The sequence below is a fragment of the Erpetoichthys calabaricus genome, chromosome 18, assembly GCF_900747795.2.
Source record: "Erpetoichthys calabaricus chromosome 18, fErpCal1.3, whole genome shotgun sequence".
NCBI lineage: Eukaryota > Metazoa > Chordata > Cladistia > Polypteriformes > Polypteridae > Erpetoichthys > Erpetoichthys calabaricus.
Window position 1 is genome coordinate 46,296,378 of NC_041411.2, and position 21,097 is coordinate 46,317,474.

The window sequence follows — 21,097 nt, forward strand, 5'->3', positions numbered from 1 at the left end:
CATGGAGCGCACACAAATTGAGGATAAAAGTCGGTTGCATTAAAAGGCAGGTGAGCCTAGTAATATAAGGACCTAGCTAAGAGGTTAAGACTCTAATTCTACACTGTTGTATGGAGACTGCATGGAAATAAATTGCTTTTCTTTAAACTTTAAGTGTTACATTTTTTAAAGTTTTCAGTATTGGAAAGAAAGCTACAGTAACTTTGTATAATAGTAGTATATTTGTTACAGTACGGCCCGCTGACGCACGTATGGCAGTCGAAGCGGCCCACCAATGGTAGTGAGTTTGACATGCCTGTTCAATAGGATCTGTGATCACTTGCTCACCTACCAGCGACCGTAACAGTCTGGTTTTACGCCCAAGAAGTCAACCATCGACCGTATCCTGGCACTAAGGGTTCTCATGGAGCGCAAACGCGAATATCGGCAGAGTTTCTTTGCAGCCTTTGTCAATTTTTGTAAAGCGTTTGACTCAGTTGATTGAGCTACCATGTGGGACATCCTGAGGGTTCGTGGGATCCCCTCGAGGTTGCTGGATATCATGGCTAGCCTGTACACTAGTACTGTGAGTGCTGTGCAGAACCTCTGTGTTTTTCCCAGTTGATTCTGGGATTCGTCAGTGGTGTGTTCTTGCTCCTACTCTGTTCAATGCTTGTATGGACTGGGTGCTGGGCGAGGTTGTGGGTTCCAGTGGCTGTGGGGCATCTGTTGGTGAAGAAAGATACACAGATCTTGACTTTGCTGACGATGCTGTGATCTTCGCAGAGTCAATGGAGGTTCCGATCAGGGCACTCAAGAGACTGAGCGAGGAGTCCGAGTGTCTGGGCTTGCAAGTGTCCTGGATAAAAACCAAGATCCAGGCCTTTAATGACCTCTTGTCCACAGCCATCAGCAGTGTGTCTGTCAGCGGAGAGAGTGTCGACCTTGTTGAGAGGTTTACTTACCTTGGCAGTGACATTCATGTCTCTCGTGACTCTTCCTATGAAGTCAGTAGATGGATTGGGAGAGCATGGGGGGTCATGAGGTCACTGGAAAGGGGTGTGTGGCGCACCCGATATCTATGCAAAAGGACAAAGGTCCAAGTCTTTAGAGTCCTGGTGCGAGACATGAATGCTATACAGTGACCTGAGACGAAGACTGGACTCCTCTGGCACTGTGTCTCTACGGAAAATCTTTGGGTAACGTTGGTTTGACTTTGTGTCGAATGAGCGTTTGCTCATGAAGTCCCGAATGAGGCACATTACCTGCATTGTGAGGGGAGCATCAGTTATGGCACTACGGCCATGTGGCACATTTCCCTTGAGGGTGATCCAGCTCGTAAGATCCTCATTGTTGGGGACCCGAGTGGCTGGACTAGGCCAAGTGGTCATCCCCGTAACACCTGGCTGCGGCAGATAGAAGGTCACTTCTGGAGGGTGGGAATGGACCGCGCGTCTGCCTGGGGGGTTGCCAACCAGGGTCCTGAGTTGTTTCGTCGTGTAGTGGGCTTTCAGCAATGCACTGTACCAGTGCATGCTCCCCAACTTGACTTGACTAAAATGAATATCCCCCATAAGCTTCTGTTCCGATTTGAAAACACCTCCATATTAATTAACAAATGTTTTAACAAAATAGATTCAATCATAACCTCATTTATTTGGATTTCAAAAAGTGACCCTACAACAACCTAAACCACAAGGTGACATGGCTCTACCTAATTTTCAATTTTATTACTGGGTGGCAAACATACAAGCTATTAAAACCTGGACACTGACACAAAAGATGAACACACACAGGCTTGGTCTGCAATAGAAATAAAATCCTGCAGTACTTCTTTATATTCCTTGCTTTGTACACCAATAAATACAAGTTATCACCAATATACTAACAACACAATTATCCTTTATTCACTCAGAATATGGAAATGATGTAGGAAGCACTTTGAGTTAGAGAATATTTTATCTGTGGCTCCTCTACACGATAACCACCTTTTTCCACCCTCTCAAACTTACAGTTTTTAATGTTTGACAAAACAAATGGGATAAAATCATTTAGAGATTTGTATATACTATATACACTCACGTATAAGTCGGATCTTGAAACACGAAAAATCAATCATAACAGACTCCAAATTATAAGCCCGTTCAAAAATGCAACAATTATTATTATTATTTTCTTTTTTTTTTTTTAAATCTTCTTGCCTCCTCCAATCTCGCATCTTTTTCTCAGATGCATCAAATTTTGTTGCAGAAGCGCAGTTACCACTTCTTTCGCTACTTCAACAACGTTTAATTTAAAACCAGCTTCATATTTTCTTCAGATTGAACGCTCCATTGTAGATAAGGGATGCTTTTACGATAAAGGTGTATGAAAGTGTGAGATACAAAAAACACAAATCAGTGCAAACATTGTTTCAGAATGGTATTACCATGTGGTCATGTAGGCAACAGAGAGAGAGAGAGAGAGAGAGAGAGAGGTAAGGAGCATGTGCTGATACAGCGCATTGCCGCACCCACATAGGAAAAAAAAAAGGCAGTGTGCTCCATGGTTACTCTCTCAAGTGGGTGTTAGCATATCAATCTTTTGGACCAATAGAGTTTTCTGCATTCGACTTATACGACCGACATTATAAAATACCAGAAATTATACGGTAAAATCAAGTCCTGACTTCTCCGCAGGAGAACTTATCCGTGAGTATATACGGTAAATGTCTTTGCATCCTATGAAGAATTGCACTCTAATATTTTGTCTCCCATCAACAACCATTTTTCCACTGCCTCTAAATTAGAAACTTTGCTAACCAAAATCTGCCCAATTTTCCTTATTTTGATCAGTCTTGGGGACTCGCATAGCACTTCTATAACATATAAAAACATTTTAAAGTTCCTTCCTTTTAAAGGCAGCCAAACACAGAATTCACTCTAGCTCCATATGTGCAAAACACTTAATAATTGAACTCAAAATCTTTTATCAAGCACATCTATCTTGCTTAAAATAGTCCAAAATGTTTCCAGGGCAAGATCCAACCTGCGAATGTTGCAATCAAGTTCCAGCCTCACTAGGCCACATGTTTTGGGCCTGCACCAAATTAACATTATTCTGGACATAACATTTTAAATGCCTATCAGACAGCATAGGTGTCACAATCTCTCCTAACCCATTAGCAGCTGTGTTTGGTGTACTCCCAGACGAACTTAAAGTAGAGAAGGACAAACAAACTGTAATTGCCCTTACTTCAATACAAGCACATAGACCTATCTTGTTCAACTGGAAGAATCCTAGCCCACCTCTTAAGTCAGTGGGTAACTGATGTTATATGGTATTTGAAGAAAAAAAAAAAATCAAATTCTCACTTAGAGGATCTATTCAGAACTTTTTTAAAAGCCTGGCAGGACCTAATCAATAATATTTCAGAATAAGCATTTATATGGGGGTGGTGGGAACACACCTTTCTCTCTGTTTTACTCTGGCTATTGGCTTCTCTCTTTCTCATGGGTGGGGGTTGATTTGGATTTAGTTAAGTTTTGACTTGATTGTGTGGAATATTATATGTTTTTTAATAAATTCAATAAAAGATCACAAAAAAAAGAATCTGGAGAAGATCTGGGATATGATCATAGCTGTAATATCTATTTATATTTTTTTCTTCTATACATATGCTATGATTGCTGACAGATAGATGAGCAGATATGACCTTATTACTGATGTTTTAATGCTGTTTCACCTGCAGTTTTATTTGCAGAGACATAATACATGATGATGGTTCTATTGTGTTTGCAAGAAACACTGTAATGACTATATCCTAGTTAATATACCAATATATTAAAAAAGTTTACATAAAACAACAGATTTTAGTTGATGTTTTAGGTTACACTTAAGTAGTACCTCTAAAAGGTCAGAGTGCGCATAAACACACCCACACACTCTCTAAAGTAAAAGACTGATCTATCAGCATTAAGCTAAACAACTCCAAACAGGTGGTAGCCATATATAAAAATCAACCCTTGGGTACCAAATAACTATAATTAAAAAAACTATTAAATATTAAAATATATACTTTATGGTCTTTTACATAACCAAATCAGACTCCCCTAATTTGATAAACATTCATAATCGACTACTGAAAAAAATTACCTACCTAAAATCTGGAAGGCTAAGTTGCAATTTCTTCCTTGCTTGGTTTCTAGTAATATAATTAGTGGCAGATCCTCTTTCATACTGCAAAGCAAATAGGAAATGTGAAAAGGTACAACAGACAGAATTTAATTTCTTCCCAGGGGCAAATTTGCTTTTTTACAGGAGCATGGCAAATATATTATTAAATAAATAGATACATAAACATATAAACACACACTATGGTCTGAACACACACCAAAATCATTAAAATCAAATGAAATTAAAAATTAAAAGAAAGAAAACTCCTGGCTTGGCAATCACAAGAGGAATTATGCAGGAGTATTGTTGCTGCTATAAAGGAGCCCCAGTAGTGTTTCTTGACACACTTCTGAATAATTTGTGGCCGAAATTTCTCAAGTTTAGTGTGTCAGGGAGAAGATGTGCAATACTGTTCATAATGGCACTCAGATTTGGTTTAATCCTCTCCTTTGCTACTACCTCCATGGGGTCCGTAACGCATCCCCCAACTGAGCCTTACCCTTTTTAATTAATTTACTTTCTTGATTTGGTTGGGCCCCTCTTGAAGTGATGTTACCGGCTCAGCACATGAACACATAGTGAAAGCAATTTGAAGAAATTTACTGAGCGAATTAATGTGTAAGAAACAAACAAAACATTGACAAAATAGAACATGGCATAAATTGCTGCACAAATCAAAAGACGCAAGTGTCCTCGGAAAGTCTGCTCTGGACCTTCTTGTACAGCTTCACTGTGTTGTCAGACCAGTCCAGTTTGCTGTCTATATGGACCCCTAGGCACTGGCTCCATATATATATATATATATATACACATACATACATACATACATACATACATACATACATACATACATACACGTGAATGTGTTGTACAATGCACTGGCACCCGTCCTGGTTTGATTCTGACCAGGTACGCGCTACAGAGCTCTAATATCCCGCACCTCTCTATACTGGATTAGCAGAGTAAAGGAAACTAATGAAAAGATCCAACAAAATCTAAATAACTTTTTCGTTGTATGTTTTGCTTTGTTAAGTTTAAAAAAAAAAGCACTGCCATTTTACAGAAGATTATTTTTACATTTGTAGTACAAACATATTCAGTCTAATTAGAATTACGCGATATTAGTAGCGTTTCGATACGGTTATGAACGGTAAAAATTATACTACACTTTCAATGCTAACATTGTCGACATTTACAAATAATGAGCTCGCAAAACATGTAAGTGCAAGCAAGATAACGTTACCTTTTTCTTTTCCTGGCCTCCCATTTCTGATATTAACGTACAGGTCAGAAACGCGTCGTCTAATCTGCACGTGGAAACGATGTCCAAAATCAGGACCTGTGGACGTCCCAGTTCGTGCCTGTTTCAATTATAATTTTTTTTTCCGTGAAAAATAAAGGCACTTGTGGGAATGATAATAAATATATCATACGATTCCATCAAATAATACATGTATTTTTTTAACCCATAAACCGACACAGAAAAAAACACTCTGGGCCGGACTGGTCGGCCCCAAGTTTCTGCCATAGAAGCATCTGACAAACGCAGATGACGTAAAGGGAGCCATGTTTCCTAGGTATTTGCTCGCCAAACGCCGACCTTTTTTTAAATAAAGTACGTTGGAGTGTTTAACAGTAAAATTATAATACGATAAAATAAGAGAATGATAATGAATACATTTTTAAATTTATAAATTGTTTTATATGAATACGTATTTATTGCAAGGCGTGGATAACGGATTTGTTTACAAACAATCCCGGAAATTAAAATTCATTGCCTGAAGTAACCCCGGATATTGAAATGCCTGGCACGAAGCAAAACAGGAAGCTGCTCGTTTACTGCGAGAGCACGACAATGAAGGGCTTTAAAACAAGAAGACTTTCTTTTTTAAAGACGGCAGTGCATTGTCAGTTATACCGTTAAATATGTTTGTTTCTTACTGAGTTTTACACAGTTAACCTTTATTTTACGGCATTTATTAGTGATTTTCTCCATCTGTTTGCACTTATTTTCTTCGTGTTTTTCTGAAACTTTGTTCAATTGGTTAAATGGACGATAACAAGGTAAGTTCGTATGATGTTTGTATTTAAACACATCTGCAAAAATGGATGACTGCTTGGAATTTTAAAATTGTATGTGGATTTTACTACAGGATGCATTTTACCTAAATCACTTTATTTCTTAATTTTAATATTCCAGTTCATTTTTGTTGGAGGTAAAAATTTCATGTTATTGTTTTGTTCAATGATTAAAAATGAATCAAGTCCGATTATGTTTTTCTCTTTGAGGGTACCACCCCATGATTTCGCATTAAACACTCCATGCTTTTTCACAAAAAGGGCTCGTTCACTGCGGTGATGTTAGTTTGAAGCCTGACATTCGATTTTGTTTGTTGTGATTTTTACCCTAATAAGTGCTGAGTCGAGACGATTCAACCATGAACAAAATATAGCGAAGAAAATTGGCATTTGTTACATACAGTATGCGTACGTGTATGTATATGTGTGTGTGTATAAATATATATGTGTGTGTATTTCAATAAAGAAGAAACGAATGTTCGTTATTTTTAAATAATGGTGATTAAAACGTGCTCAAATACAGTAAATTAATTCATGTTGTTATAGATTATTTTAAAAACATTTTTTGCTGGTTGACAAGTAATTGCCAGCAGTATTGGTATAGTTACACAAACGGAGTCATGGGAAAGCTGGATCGAAATTTGACAAATAACTCAATCCACGCGAAACAAGAGCAGCTCAATGATGGCTTCATAGGATTAATTAAATCCGATACCAATACCAGTTTTCTTTGTGCACTTCCTTATTAGGCCGTTATCATCCAGTTCCATGGATTTCCTTATCAGTGCTATGCTAATGATGCGCAGCTGTAGCAGTCAGCCCTGGCCTTCCAGAATCTCGGCATGTCTGAATGAAGGAGCACCATTTTCCAGTTCGTGCACAGACCTCCTTGTTGTGCCAGCTTGTCCGTCTGTTCAACCCCCTATCTTTGTTCAGCTTGGCTCATTATTACAAACACCTGCAAGTCGGTTTGCAACCTTGGGGTTGTGATTGATGACCGTCTGTCTTTTACTGGCCATCTTGCTGCTGTCTCTTGTTCTTGTACAGTATATTCAATCTGTACAATATCCACAAGATCAGGCCGTATCTGATAGAAAATGCAGTGCAGCTCCTGGTCCAGGCTTTGGTCTTGCCATGTCTGGACTACTGAAACTCTCCACAGGCAGGAGTAACGGCATGTGTCACCAAGCTACTACAGATGATTCAAAAAGCAGCAACACGTCTGGTGTACAACCAGCTGAGGTGGGCGTATGTCGCTCTTTTTTTAGTGCACAACAATGGCTTTCTGCAGTGGCACGTGTTAAGTTCAAATTCTTGCTGCTTGCCTACAGAGTCGCCAGACTAATGCCTGCTTGATTATATTGACCTCTTTTATAAGTAATTTTGGATAAAAGAATCTGCTAAGTAAATAAATGTAAATATGATTTTTCCCTTTCTTCTTATCTGATTTTTTTTTTGATGTGCTACAAGTGAATTTCACATTGTATGAAATGAAAATTTATGATCTGAAATGGAATAGGTGTTTATAGTAATGTGATGGTGCAGGTCCTGCTCCATGCTCCCACTTCTCTTTTGAGAGCCTCTCGAACCCACCACTGTTGGTAATGTAGCTGGATGAGCTGTGCAAATGGGGATAAACCACTCTTAGAGCAAAAGTGCTTTTATTGAAAATTAAAACCAAAAACAGTGTCCACAGTGCATTGTCAAAGCGAATCTTGTCATCTGAACCATATACAAGTATACAGATAGACGAAATTGCAAAGCTCAGGGTCCACAGTGTAACAACATCCATCCATCCATTTTCCAACCCGTTGAATCCGAACACAGGGTCACGGGGGTCTGCTGGAGCCAATCCCAGCCAACACAGGGCACAAGGCAGGAACCAATCCCGGGCAGGGTGCCAACCCACCGCAGGACACACACAAACACACCCACACCCCAAGCACACACTAGGGCCAATTTAGAATCGCCAATCCACCTAACCTGCATGTCTTTGGACTGTGGGAGTAAACCCACGCAGACACGGGGAGAACATGCAAACTCCACGCAGGGTGGACCCGGGAAGCGAACCCGGGTCTCCTAACTGCGAGGGCAGCAGCGCTACCACTGCGCCACCGTGCCACCCGTATAACAACATGAAGTGCAATAATAAATTAAAAATAGAATTAAAATTAAAACACAAACAAGACAAGACATTGTGCAAAGACAAGACAAAGAAGCAGCAGCAATATTGACGTGTAGTAAGCAATATGAACATTGATGCAATGTATGGTATTTGCAATGTAGATACATAAATATAAGGGAGCCAATGAAGCAATTGAGAACGATCGCACCTTCACATGCATGTCCATCTTGCCCCAATTACCTCATTAACTCTCCATGGGTGAGCGAGCCAATGGATTATATAAAAAAAAAAAAAAAAAAAACTATTCTTTCTGAGCCGTGGACCCACTATACCACAAGTAAGTGTACATTTTCAGGTATTATTATTTAATAACAAATGTTGAAAACAATTTAATCAGTTTGCCAACTAATGTTTTTATGCAAAAGTCACTGTGGCTGGCATAATTGCTGTCTAACAGAGCACATGATCCTGGCTGAGGCTGATGAAAATGTTTGATGACATTATGAGCATGAAACTCCAGTAAATAAAACAAGTACTATTTTTTACCATTATTGTATATTTGGGCGATGCACTTACCTAAGGATATTTACAATCATATGTTGCATTACAACTGCATATTTGCTTTTTTTTTTTTAAAGCTGAACTACAGAGTGCGGCATGGTGGTGCAGTGGGTTGCGCTGCTGCCTCGCAGTTGGGAGACCTGGGGATCAGGGTTCGCTTCCCAGGTCCTCCCTGCGTGGAGTTTGCATGTTCTCCCCGTGTCTGTGTGGGTTTCCTCCGGGCGCTCTGGTTTCCTTCCACAGTCCAAAGACATACAGGTTAGGTGGATTGGTGTTTCTAAATTGGCCTTAGTGTGTGCTTGGTGTGTGGGTGTGTTTGTGTGTGTCCCTGCAGTGGGTTGGCACCCTGCCCGGGATTGGTTCCTGCCTTGTGCCCTGTGTTGGTTGGAATTGGCTCCAGCAGACCCCCGTGACCCTGTGTTCGGATTCAGCGGGTTGGAAAATGGATGGATGGATGGATGAACTACAGATTAATTAAACACCTTGGTATTAACCCCAAGTGTGACACTGCCTCTGAATTCTATGAAAATACAGTTAAGCCCAAGTCCGATTCGAAGTGACGTTTAATGATCTACTTTACAGCATTAAGCCCTAAAAACACTTGGGATAGTCTTGTGCTGTCATCTAGTGGATAAAATTAACATTTTAAAATGTTCCAAAAATTCCAACTGTTCCTATGAGTTTTGTCACTGTAAGGTAATTCCTCAGTATTCACTAGTGGGGCAGAGCCTTCACCAAAACACAATGGCATGCAAACAAACAGCTGTTAAACCAACTTTAGAATAAGTTGAAACTGAGCCATTAGTTGAATCAAGTGATAGTGATGGCAATGTGAATTGGTTATCAGACTTTGACTATGATATACCTGGCGAGTTAAGTCACCTGAAGGTTCACCATGATGCATGTAGGCAAAATGATTGCAATAAGAAGAAAAGATGTTGTCCCCCTAAGCAGTGTTGAAAATGCAGAATCCGTTGTTCATGTTGGGAAATTTGGAATTTACGAGGCCTTGTGCAGTGGTACCCTATAATAACACAAGGAGTATTTTGATTGTGCGGCTCAGGCACTGTCATTCTACTCTCTTATGCACAATGTGAAAAGTAAAATGCTTATATTGCCCCATTTTTAATGTTGTGCTGTGCGATGGTGACTGTTTTAAAACATGAAGGACACATACTAAATCTACATCATTACAGCAGAGGATATTAGACATATTTTCCTACTCTTTATGTTAATGTTTTGATATTTTTCTCATTTCTGTTTAATGTAATAACTTTTTTTCTTATTGAAAAAAAATTGGACGTTTTTACCCATATTTCCTGTTGTAAACATAATGCTAAAGGGGGCTAGCTTTCTTCGGGTTACATGATGCTTCTTCCTCGCATACATGCATACATTTTTTGCAAAGAGAAATATTGTCAGATCTTGCAAACTCTTTGGCGACTAAATAGTTGGATGGCATACAATACATTTGTGTGGGAACTTGGAATTATTGTTTGTGGCTTTTTCCGCAGTTCATGATTATGTCTGTTAACAATTTGAGAGTGCAAGCAAGGCTGCTGATTTACCGAGACGCTGAAGTAAAACTGAATGCAGCTTTTCTTGCATTTATGACACACCATTGGTCATCTGTTTATGCTTTACTGTCTACTTAATAGCTATTTTCATAACATCCTGGCAGTGCCATTAATTTCTGATTTTTAAAGGCTGAAAATGTAAACTCCACATAAGCATTTCTTAGGCAAAGATTCAAACGTGGAAATGGACCTTTGAGACAGAAGTGTTTAAATAGTAGTTTAACTTGCTGCTCCATATGTTAACCAATAGTTTACAAATAGTGTTGATAATTTTCATTTCATTACTGCTACTATAATCCTATAGGCTGAAGACTTTTCACACACATAACCCATTAAATACTTATGTTAACCATCATAGACATTTAATTAGATTTGCTTGGTTAAAAATGTCAGAATGACCTAATAATTTATACTGTCATTAGCTCTTTTGCATAACAGTGCATGGCCAGAAAGAGAAGTTATGCTGTCATCCTGCCAGTTTCCTCATCAATTTCTAGGATAGTGTGATATGTTGTCTTTGTGTCATATTCTCATCAAAGAATAATATGGGACTTCATTTTTTTCCATCATAACTTGCCTGTATTGCATAATATCCTTTTTCATTTTTAAGTACTAGGGGGCTTTGCCCCCTGCTCGCTTCGCTCGCCAACCCACGTGTTTGGTTTTCCGGGTACACACTTTTAACATTTTTTTTTTCTTTGAATTGTTGCTATTTCATTAGTTTCACTTTTATGTCAGAACTTATGTAAGAACAATATTTGGAATCTTTTGTGTCCCAATATGCTGAATCTTTTAAATTAGGTCAGTTAGACATATGTTTAATGACTTTGTACCATAATTCAGGATAGGTTTCTCTGTTTGGAATTTCAGCACAGACAAACCAATGTACATCATCAGCAAAAGTAACCAATAAATGCATGTGAGGTAAAACACGTTTTTGAAATTTTCTGACTTAAACTTCAAAGCCTTGCAATATTTACATACTTCTGACATACCACCTACAGCCATATATTTCGTCTCTATTTGCCTTTTCGTTATTTCTCCGAGTAATAATTTCTCTTTTTTTTTTTTTGCGCTAATGTGATGTTTACTTTCTTTTTTTGACACTGTCGTTTTTTTCTGCTTTCATATTCTGTATCTTGCTCTGCATGTGTTTCGCGCCTACGTTTTTTTTTTTTTTTTTGGAGTCTTTTGAATTCCAGTTTTCATTATCTCTAACCTGCTCTGCATGTGTTTGGCCCCTTTGTTGTGTAACCTCTCTGACGTTTTACTTTGTTTTCTACTCTGTCTTTTATTTCTGACTTAGCTTTGTCCTGTTTTTTTTTTTTTTTTTTTTTTTCAATGACACCTGGTCCGTGGTGACTATTTTCCCTTTTTCGAGTAATAATTTCTGTTTGTTTGTGCTACTGCGATGTTTACTTTCCTTCTTTTATACTGTCTAATTTTCCTACTTTCATATTCTTTAACTTTATCCACATTTGTATCGCGCATATGTTTTTTTTTATTTTGAGCCTTTCAAATTCCACTGCTTTCATAATCTGCTCTGCATGTGTATAGCGCCAACTATTGTGAACGTGTTTATGAAGTTCTACTTTGTCTTTTACTCTGTCTTTTAATTCTGAGCCCTATTGGACGTGCTTTGTTTCAGTTCCACTTGTTACAGGCTGATAATTACTTTCGTTATTTTCTGAATTTGCACCTAGATTATTTTTTCTTTTTTGCTCCTTTTTCTCTCCAACGCTTTTGAGTCTCTTTTCTCCGCTCTGCTTTCTTCTTCGCTTAGTCGTAGACATTTCATTTATAACTTATTGTCCTTCTACACTTTATATGCGCTGAGACCCTGGATCTGTGTGTGCTCAAATCCTTCACATGACTGAATGTTTTGCTGCTCCGTTGTCTTATTTGATATTGATTGTAAGTAGGGTGTGTCTCGCAAGAATCTCATGCTCTACGTCATCGCGAGACGGTCCTGGGTCAATATCTTGGCACAATGTCTCATGTTTAAGGTCCTCGCGGGTCTTTTAACTGTCTTCCATGATCTTAATATGAAGATCACGTCTCGACACCCTACTCTTTCTCACCAGGATTTTTTTTTATAATCGAGAGACAATTTTTTGTAATATTGTTTGCTATTACAAACTTAGTAGTGATATGCAGAGTTTGATGTCTTTCTTGTCAAAGTCCATGCTTAAGTTAGAAGCCAAATTCACTAATCCTAATACTTGGTTTCCAGATCTCCTCAGTGCTGAACAGTCAACTAACACCTACATTTATTTATTTGTCTTCTCTATTGGTTGTATTTAATACTGTAGTTTTTATTGTCCTTTGACTTTGTTACCCAGTTCCAAACTTTTATCATAGTAGTATATCTAACTTTAGTACTTAAAGCTTACACCTTGCTTTAAATAGTCAAATTATTACATTTTTAACCTTTTAAATTGTTTTTGAGTGAAAGTAACTTTTAGTAAGTATGCTGTATTCATGCTATTAGATTTGAGATAATAAATACATTACTGTGACTGAGTTGAACATTCTTTTGGTGCTTTTTAATTTTTTTTTCTTCACCTTTTGTAGATGATGGGTGGAAAGGTCAAAAAGCCAGGCAAGAGAGGACGGAAACCTGTAAAAATTGACCTTAAAGCAAAACTTGAGAGGAGTCGACAGAGTGCACGAGAATGCAGGGCAAGAAAAAAGCTGAGATATCAGTACCTAGAGGAATTAGTCTCTAGCCGAGAGCGAGCAATTTGTGCCCTTCGAGAAGAACTGGAAATGGTAATATGAAAAATCCCTCAGAAAAAAAGAAAATGAAGTAGCACCTCAAATAGCTTAAACAGCTATTTAAATTTTAATACAATTAAAATTCTGCAAAAATGAGTTGTCAATATGTTACGTTTTAATTGTCTGTTGCATCTGCTATATCTGCTAATATACCTCAGGACAATATGTTTACATAAGTAATTTCTCATTTTTAAAAAGAGCAGTGGTCCAAAATACCTACTTTTGGGATTCTTGCATTGAATAATGTCTAACTTACTGATTGAGCTGATCAAATATTCCATTCTTCAGTACAATTCATTTGAATTTTGCCTTTTCCACTGGGTGTGAAATGTCCAGGCACATTGAAGACTGATTCAAAATAACTATGCAATCAACAGTTTCTTTTGAAGCTATGTTTTTTTCAGTAATTATATTTTTACATTATTAATAGAAACTTTTCCAATCTTGAGTGCCATTCAATCTCAGGATTGAAAGCAGACACTTGCTAACATAACACAGAAGCATTTTGTAATTCATAAGAAGCAAATGTTCTGAAATTCCCCAATATACAGTTCCATTCACAATTATTGGCACCCCATGTAAAGATGAATAATTTTTTTTTTTTTTAAATATATAAAAACAACACCTTTTGGTGAATTACTTTAATTGCAAACTGAAAAAAAATAGACATCCAACCTTTAACTGAAGTAAAAGTTCAAATTTCCCTAATCTGAATGTAACTAATTAGATAAGGATTCTGAAAATAGTTCCTTAGCATGACATTTTTTATTTGTGTCATTTCAGCAGGTTTCAGTATAATTTGTGTGTCATGATGTACCTTTAATTGAATAATTTAACAAAGATTGTTACATATTAGATTTCCAAATAAAACATATATAAAGGTAACTCCTGAGAGGATAAATAATACAACATGGTGATATTATTTTATGCGTTAATCTAAACTTATGTAGTATGGCATCATGGTTTTCTACCTAGGTACTCTGTCATGGATCCCATTTTTGAATAAGGTCATTATTGTAAAGGATGTATTATCATTGACCTTATTTGCAGATGTCTGGAAATTTTTAAATACTATTTTAGTGTTCATTGTACTTCAATGGAACATCGTAGGTCTTGGGTGTATTTTATAAGAGCAACTACTCAAATTAATATTAACTACATCATGAGTGTATACATACTTGTTTGTATGGGACTGTTAAGAGTCTCAGAGCTCTACACATGTAGTCTGCATATTTTTGTAATGAGAGAGGATGCAAAAGTACTCGCATATAGACAGTGCTCAGGCATGGATTTACAACTAGTATATTTGATGGGCGGCACGGTGGCACAGTGGGTAGCGCTGCTGCCTCGCAGTTGGGAGTCCTGGGGACCCGGGTTCGCTTCCCGGGTCCTCCCTGTGTGGAGTTTGCATGTTCTCCCCGTGTCTGCGTGGGTTTCCTCCGGGCACTCCGGTTTCCTCCCACAGTCCAAAGACATGCAGGTTAGGTGGACTGGCGATTCTAAATTGGCCCTAGTGTGTGCTTGGTGTGTGGGTGTGTTTGTGTGTGTCCTGCGGTGGGTTGGCACCCTGCCCGGGATTGGTTCCTGCCTTGTGCCCTGTGTTGGCTGGGATTGGCACCAGCAGACCCCCGTGACCCAGTGTTCGGATTCAGCGGGTTGGAAAATGGATGGATGGATATTTGAGATACGAGTCCGTTAACTGCTGTATTTTCAAGTATTTAAATGACCAACCCTAATTATCTTTTCAATTATGTTGTCTACAATTTTGAGTGAGTTGTGTAATAACCTAGAATACCAAACAAGAAGGCACCGGACTTTGGACCCATTTTTCTCAGTGTATAACTACAACCTTTGAAAAGACCTGACCAGACTCAATATGGGGAAAAATATGAAATAACACAGATAAACCAGTTGGGTGTAAAATGTTTACAGCACTGTATTTTGATGTTGGTGCTGACAAAATTAATTACTGCTATCCAATAATTTTAGTCGGTACATTATGTAATAACTGCCTGTGAGTCAATTAATTTAATTTTCTATAATAGTATTATATATTTTTTATAATAGATTGGCAGTTGTGCATGTTTAAGAAGATGCCAAATGTTCAAACATGCTAACTATGTATGTATGGATTTTATTTTAGTATTTTTATTTTATTTTAGTACAAACAATGGTGCTCTGCAATGGATCAGGGAAAAATTCCATCAGAAATCAAAGCTCTTCTGACTGGGGATGAACTTCACAAAGCACCACAAAACACAAGCAAGTCCTCAAAAAATGGAAAAAATAATTCTTCTGGCAATCATTAATGTGAGTTTTTCAAGTATAAAATAAGGTAAAAAAGTAATTAAGCATTTGTATAAATTAATAGTTTTCCATGATTTTTTTGTATAAATAAATATTTTCCATGAGCTATGTTATGTTTTAAAATCAAGACTGTCTTCTGAGTTTTTTGTTTTAAAAAGCCAGGAGTTTACATTAATACTGTTGTTATAAATTAATACAATTAATCTCCATATAACTCCTTAGGAGTATCAGTTTTTCTTTTATATGGCAGTGAGATGTTTCTGCATTGCTCTTTTTAATCTTAAGCCTATTAAAAAAAATGATAGTGTTAATTTCCAAGCACCGCAACAAATCTGTTTTTAACACCTATTCTCCATTTGTGTGATGAGCACACTTGAGCAGAGTAGATTGGGTCACAGAGTTAGTAAACTACATGAGATTGTGAACAGTATTGAAAGTAGACAGATTGAAATAATGTAGACAGCTCCTTTATATCTGAAATACATACAATAAGTTGCTAGTAACAGTAAATGATTATTTTTTTTAATACATCTGGCACATTTCATGCACTGCATCTAAAAGCTTGTTGATTTTAGTTTATTTTACAGATTTGTATACTTTAAACAAATATGGTATATTCAAATATAAAACTGACTTTCTGTCTGTTCGAGCATCATGCAAAAACCACCACACCTATTTCTACAAAAATTTTCTCTTAATTCCTGTACAGTCTTAAATTTGAATATAGGTTCATAAAATTTTGGCTTTTCTATGTAAAATATCTCTTTATTATATAAAAAAATACTGGGATGAGACGTGACTCTTTCAGAGAAATACTTTCAAGTTCCGCGCAACGTGACTTTGTGCTAAGAGCTTTAACCACACATGGGGCCAGAAATAAAAGACAGAGTAGATGACAAAGTAGAATGTCATAAAGAATTCAAAAACATTGGCGCGATACACATGCAGAGCAGGTTAGAGATAATGAAAGAACTAAAATTTGAAAGTCCCAAAAAATGATAGTAAAGATCACATTAGTGCAAACAAACGGAAGTGCTATATAAATGTAATGAATTATTATTATTATAAATTTTACTCTGTGAAGTAACGGAACAGCAAAAAGAGATCAAATATATTGTTCGGATTTAAACTTTAAGTCGGAGACTTGTAGATTGTCTAATTCGTGTTGCCATCAGGGGAAAGTAGTGTTTCTTCCCTTTGAAGAGGCATATCTGCGAGAAATAATAGATTTGTTGTTTGATGAAAGTGAAATCCACATACACGAGTAGCAGAGACGCGAAGTGGCTGGCGCATAGATCAGGATGAGGGGGTTGGTGAGCGAAGCCCCAAATCATGAAAATAAAAATCGTCAACTTCACTAAAGGTTGCCATTTTTCCTGGGCTATTGGCCCTTTTAACCTCAATTCCACAACACAATGTGATAACTAAGAGAGTTTGATTTTTTTAGAAGGATTTTTTTCAGAAAATGACGTCAATTCCATGTGTTTATATTGACCCCACTAATTTCTGACAATTTTTAAATATTTAAGCATATTGAAAAAGAATAAGATTTTTACACTTGCTGCTCAACTCTTCGGTTCGGTAAAAATCAGTTCCTCCTTTACCAAATGCACATTTTATGATTAATAAATAAATTCACTTTCAATTATTGTTTAGGGCAAATTAGCACACAAACTACCTCTTTGTGACAAGATCCATGCTTAAGCTGGAGCAAGAGAAGTCTTTTGCACAAGTAACACACCAGCGCTCACAACAACAGTGCCTGACACCTGCATTTGAGCTTTGGAAAACTTACCTCCTTCCACTTCACAGTTCACTGTCCATACTGCACATTTTGCTGTCCAGGAGACAACCCCTACATCACTTGTCTATCCACCCTATTGGTCAGTGGTGCTCTTTGTGTACTCTGTCCATTCCTTCTGCTAGTGCCCATCATTTGCTTAAACAATCAAGGCTTCAAACAGCCGATTAGCACTGTTTTTCTCAGTGTTGTACTGTCAATGTACAGTATTTGGCATATCAGCACAGCCTACTCCTTACTTTATTATTACTGAGAAAAAATTTGGATTAACTATCAATCATATCAGTCAAAACATTTTTTGATTATGGGATATTTAGTTTTTTATATTGTAGGTGATATTTTTACCCCTATTGATATATCAGAATGTTCTTTCTTAGTGGATACAAAACTGGCCTAGATGTACCATCCTGCCAAATTTCAGCTTTTACACTCCATTTGAAATAATGTTTTATTGATGAGTGAGCGAGTGAATGAACAAGTGCATTTTATATACATGTATGTGTATATATTGTAATATTATCTTTATAATTGTTTTTCAGCAAGAAGAATGAACCGAAGCACTTCTTTCTTGTGATCTCCAATGCTAATAAACATTTATTTTAAAAGTGAAAAGTTCCATGTGTAATGAAGGGAGTATTACCACATTTAAGGGACCGGTTCAGTATTGAAGTTTTAAGTCAGTTATTACCTCACAATCCTGCTAAATTTTAATTTGCCATATGAAAGTGCAGACTTAAGTGAAGTATAATTTATACATTTAAAAAATAACTAGCCTTCTCTTATGTTTCATAATGCAGCTGAAGGGTACAGGAGTCCCAATGTGATGAAAACCCTTACTGAATATGTCCTCTTTGAAATGTCAAAGGTTTTGATTTAAGAAAATGTGCCTTCTGCATTTTATATACAGTATATATAAATATATTCATGCATGCAAGATATAGAGGACAGCATTATTATTGAGCAGCACAGTGCCAGTGCTGCTGTCTCACAGTGAAGAGAATGGGGTTCCCTGCATGGAGTTTGCATGTTCCCTCTGGGTGCACTGGTTTCTTCCCACACTCCAAATACATGCAGGTTAGGAGGACTGGCATTGCTAAAGTGGCCTAGGTGTGTTTCTTTGTTCACCCTGCGATGGACTGCCACCCTGTCTAGGAATTGTTTCTGCCTTGCATCTGATGTTTGCTGAGATAGGCTCCCTGTGACTTTGTCCTGGTTAAGAGTGTTAGGAAGATGGATGAATGGATGCCGATACCTTCTTTCACTGAACTACATGCGTGCATTATCAATACAGCTACAGCAGGCAGAACCTTTGTGAAATAAAGAAAAACGTTTCTGTGTAGTGAATGAATATAAGTTATTGTGTGACTTTTTCAGTTATTATTGTCTAGTTCTCTACTGAACTGAGACATCACATCAGACCATCCACATTCACTGTCAGTAATGGCATTTGGCGATGACTTTCCAGGGTAAACTTATACCCCTGATCCTGAAAGGTGCTGGAGAGGAAGACACACTTAGTGAAGTGATGTGCACAGCCGGTTTCCTTTTAAAATTGTTGAATCTCACAGCAATGGTTTGCCTTTTTCCTTCTTAAAATGACAAGGATGCTCCGTTTTGCAATCCCTCCTTATAAAACAAGTGTGTTTGAGTGGGACTGTTCAGTTTCTATGTCTCTGTTATGTAGTTTGGTATGGGGTTTGTAAAAACAATGATAATGTTTGTGATGCACCATCTGTTGGAATAAAAATGCGGTGCATTTTATTGATACATGCATTACAAAATGTTTTCCAATAGATTGTGTACTACCAATGCTGAATATGCTGGTGCCTACATTGATTTCTTAGATTGCATCCCATCTTAGATGGGTAGCACAGCTAGTATGTTTATAATCTCAAGGTGTGGATCAATACTCAAAATTTTTGGCTTGCAAAATAGACATATTTGTTAAGTTTTGAGGGTTTTCATTGAATTATACAATGGAAGAACTGATTACTTTTTTAATTTTATAAAATATGCTTCACTTTACAATGCAAACTAATATTTTTATCTAATATATAAACTTGTAAGGGTTGTCTTGAAACCACTGGGCTTTGGACCTTGATCATAATCGAGAGCTTATGGTGTGATATGTGTAACATAACCCAAGAATTGGATTTGTGGTGTACCTTGTGCATGTAATTGGACTTTGGCATGGCGAGCAGCAGCGTGACCACATAAAATGGCTTCCAGGAAAAAAACTGACTCAGAAACAGATCTGTCAGGATAAGAACTATGTCATCGGCTGGCAATGAAGGACATCTCAACAAACTTGGTGGAGTGACCAGGGTTTTTTTTTTTTTTTTAACATGAGAGTTGCTTCTGTGAGGACTGGAGGTCGGAGTGTTACTAGTAAAACGTGTTTGTGAAAAACTAACTTTTGTCTTGAAAAATACAAAGTTTGTTTTAATACAAATAACTAAGGTATATATCTATGCTTTGTAGCATTATTTTCAATGCCTTTAAGATTATACCTGATATTACTTAACAGTATGAACCACTTTTCCTTTCTTAAATATAAGGGCCATGAGACCCATTTACATTAGCATATAGACTTGCTAAACTTTAGCATCAACATTTCATAACACAAATTTCATGTAAAAACATAACTGAAAAGGTAATGTTCAATCATTCTTGCTTTCTTTGGAGTTTTCATCTATTGTTCTATATATATATGACTATAATGCAAGAAATTATTTCTGATATTTATTAAAAGTGCTTTCTTAGTGATTGTAACATGCATTGTTTTTATAATTATGTATGTTTTGAAATATTTAAAAGGTTTAATGCTACCTTCTATAAATAGTACTGCTGAAGCTGGGAACTTGCTTGACCCTTTAGAAGCCTGCACAGCAAAATCACTAGTGTTAAATGAACACGTTAAGGTATTCATTTAGGAACACTGCTACCAAATAAACACTTTTGGGGTTACTTTAGCACTATACACTGATTTAACAGTGGCAATATGTCTGTCTTGGTTATTTGCTCAAGTACTTAAAATTGTACCCATTGTATGTGTGATTTTTATGAGTTTGTACAATAATGCATAGCCATTTTGTCTTTAAAATGTACCACTTTTACAGAACATGTTTTTAACTCCTAAGAAAATATATTTTGGTTACATCCTAAGTAAGCTTTTTTTATATGATATAATTTAGACTTTAACTGTATTTTACACAGACAAAACACGTAATGGCAATGACATACCTGACAAAGTGCTTGGAGAGTAACAGTGCAGCAGTTCACTTTCTACTATTTAAAGTACTCATTTCTGATTTAAAGAAGGACCAAACAGAAAAAGTGATTAATTGATTTAAATTTTACAAAGGTCTATTGTTCAAAATGTTGTCAGGTACCACACTTGCCTAACCTCTGTAGGTGTGGGATTGGTTTAACTCAAAGGGTGAAACCTGCCTTTGATTTTTTTTTTTTTTTTTTCCCCTAATTGATGTTGCATCAGTAGAGCTTTGGAAATCTATTGTTTTCTAGTCAGGAGTGACGGTCCTAGAATAATAATAATTCAAACAGGAGCATAAAGTCTGAATGAAACAAAAGGATAGTAAATACCAAGGGTAAGAAATTCTTTGCTTACTTTCTGTGCAAGGGTAAAGTAGTATAGGGGCATTTTAAGGAATGCAAGACAATCGGATGAATGAGGGGAAGAAGCAGAATTTTGGAAGAGCAGGGAAGATTGTTTTC

The 21,097-nt window shown here is 37.0% G+C and overlaps 2 protein-coding genes across 2 annotated transcripts in view; one reads left to right on the forward strand and one right to left on the reverse strand.

The window, feature by feature from the left end:
- The window catches only part of pes (pescadillo), a 79,776-nt gene extending 74,137 nt beyond the window's left edge, over positions 1 to 5,639 (reverse strand). The window contains exons 1-2 of the mRNA XM_051921475.1: positions 5,378 to 5,639; positions 4,118 to 4,197 (exon numbers count right to left, since the gene is read on the reverse strand). Of these exons, the coding sequence (XP_051777435.1) occupies positions 4,118 to 4,197; positions 5,378 to 5,401 (104 nt within the window). The 5' untranslated portion in view covers positions 5,402 to 5,639. The remainder of the gene's footprint in view (positions 1 to 4,117; positions 4,198 to 5,377) is intronic.
- A 294-nt stretch (positions 5,640 to 5,933) lies between these two features.
- On the forward strand, positions 5,934 to 20,134 carry crebl2 (cAMP responsive element binding protein-like 2). Its single transcript, XM_028824411.2, has 4 exons — positions 5,934 to 6,198; positions 13,051 to 13,248; positions 15,417 to 15,564; positions 17,902 to 20,134. The coding sequence occupies exons 1-3, from the start codon at positions 6,184 to 6,186 to the stop codon at positions 15,561 to 15,563; spliced, it is 360 nt and encodes a 119-aa protein (XP_028680244.1). The 5' UTR covers positions 5,934 to 6,183; the 3' UTR covers position 15,564; positions 17,902 to 20,134.
- Positions 20,135 to 21,097: the final 963 nt, after the last annotated feature.

Excerpts from the sequence above, each read along its gene's own strand:
- crebl2 (XM_028824411.2), top strand. Across the intron at positions 13,249-15,416 it reads TTCGAGAAGAACTGGAAATG|TACAAACAATGGTGCTCTGC; the intron begins GTAATATGAAAA and ends ATTTTATTTTAG.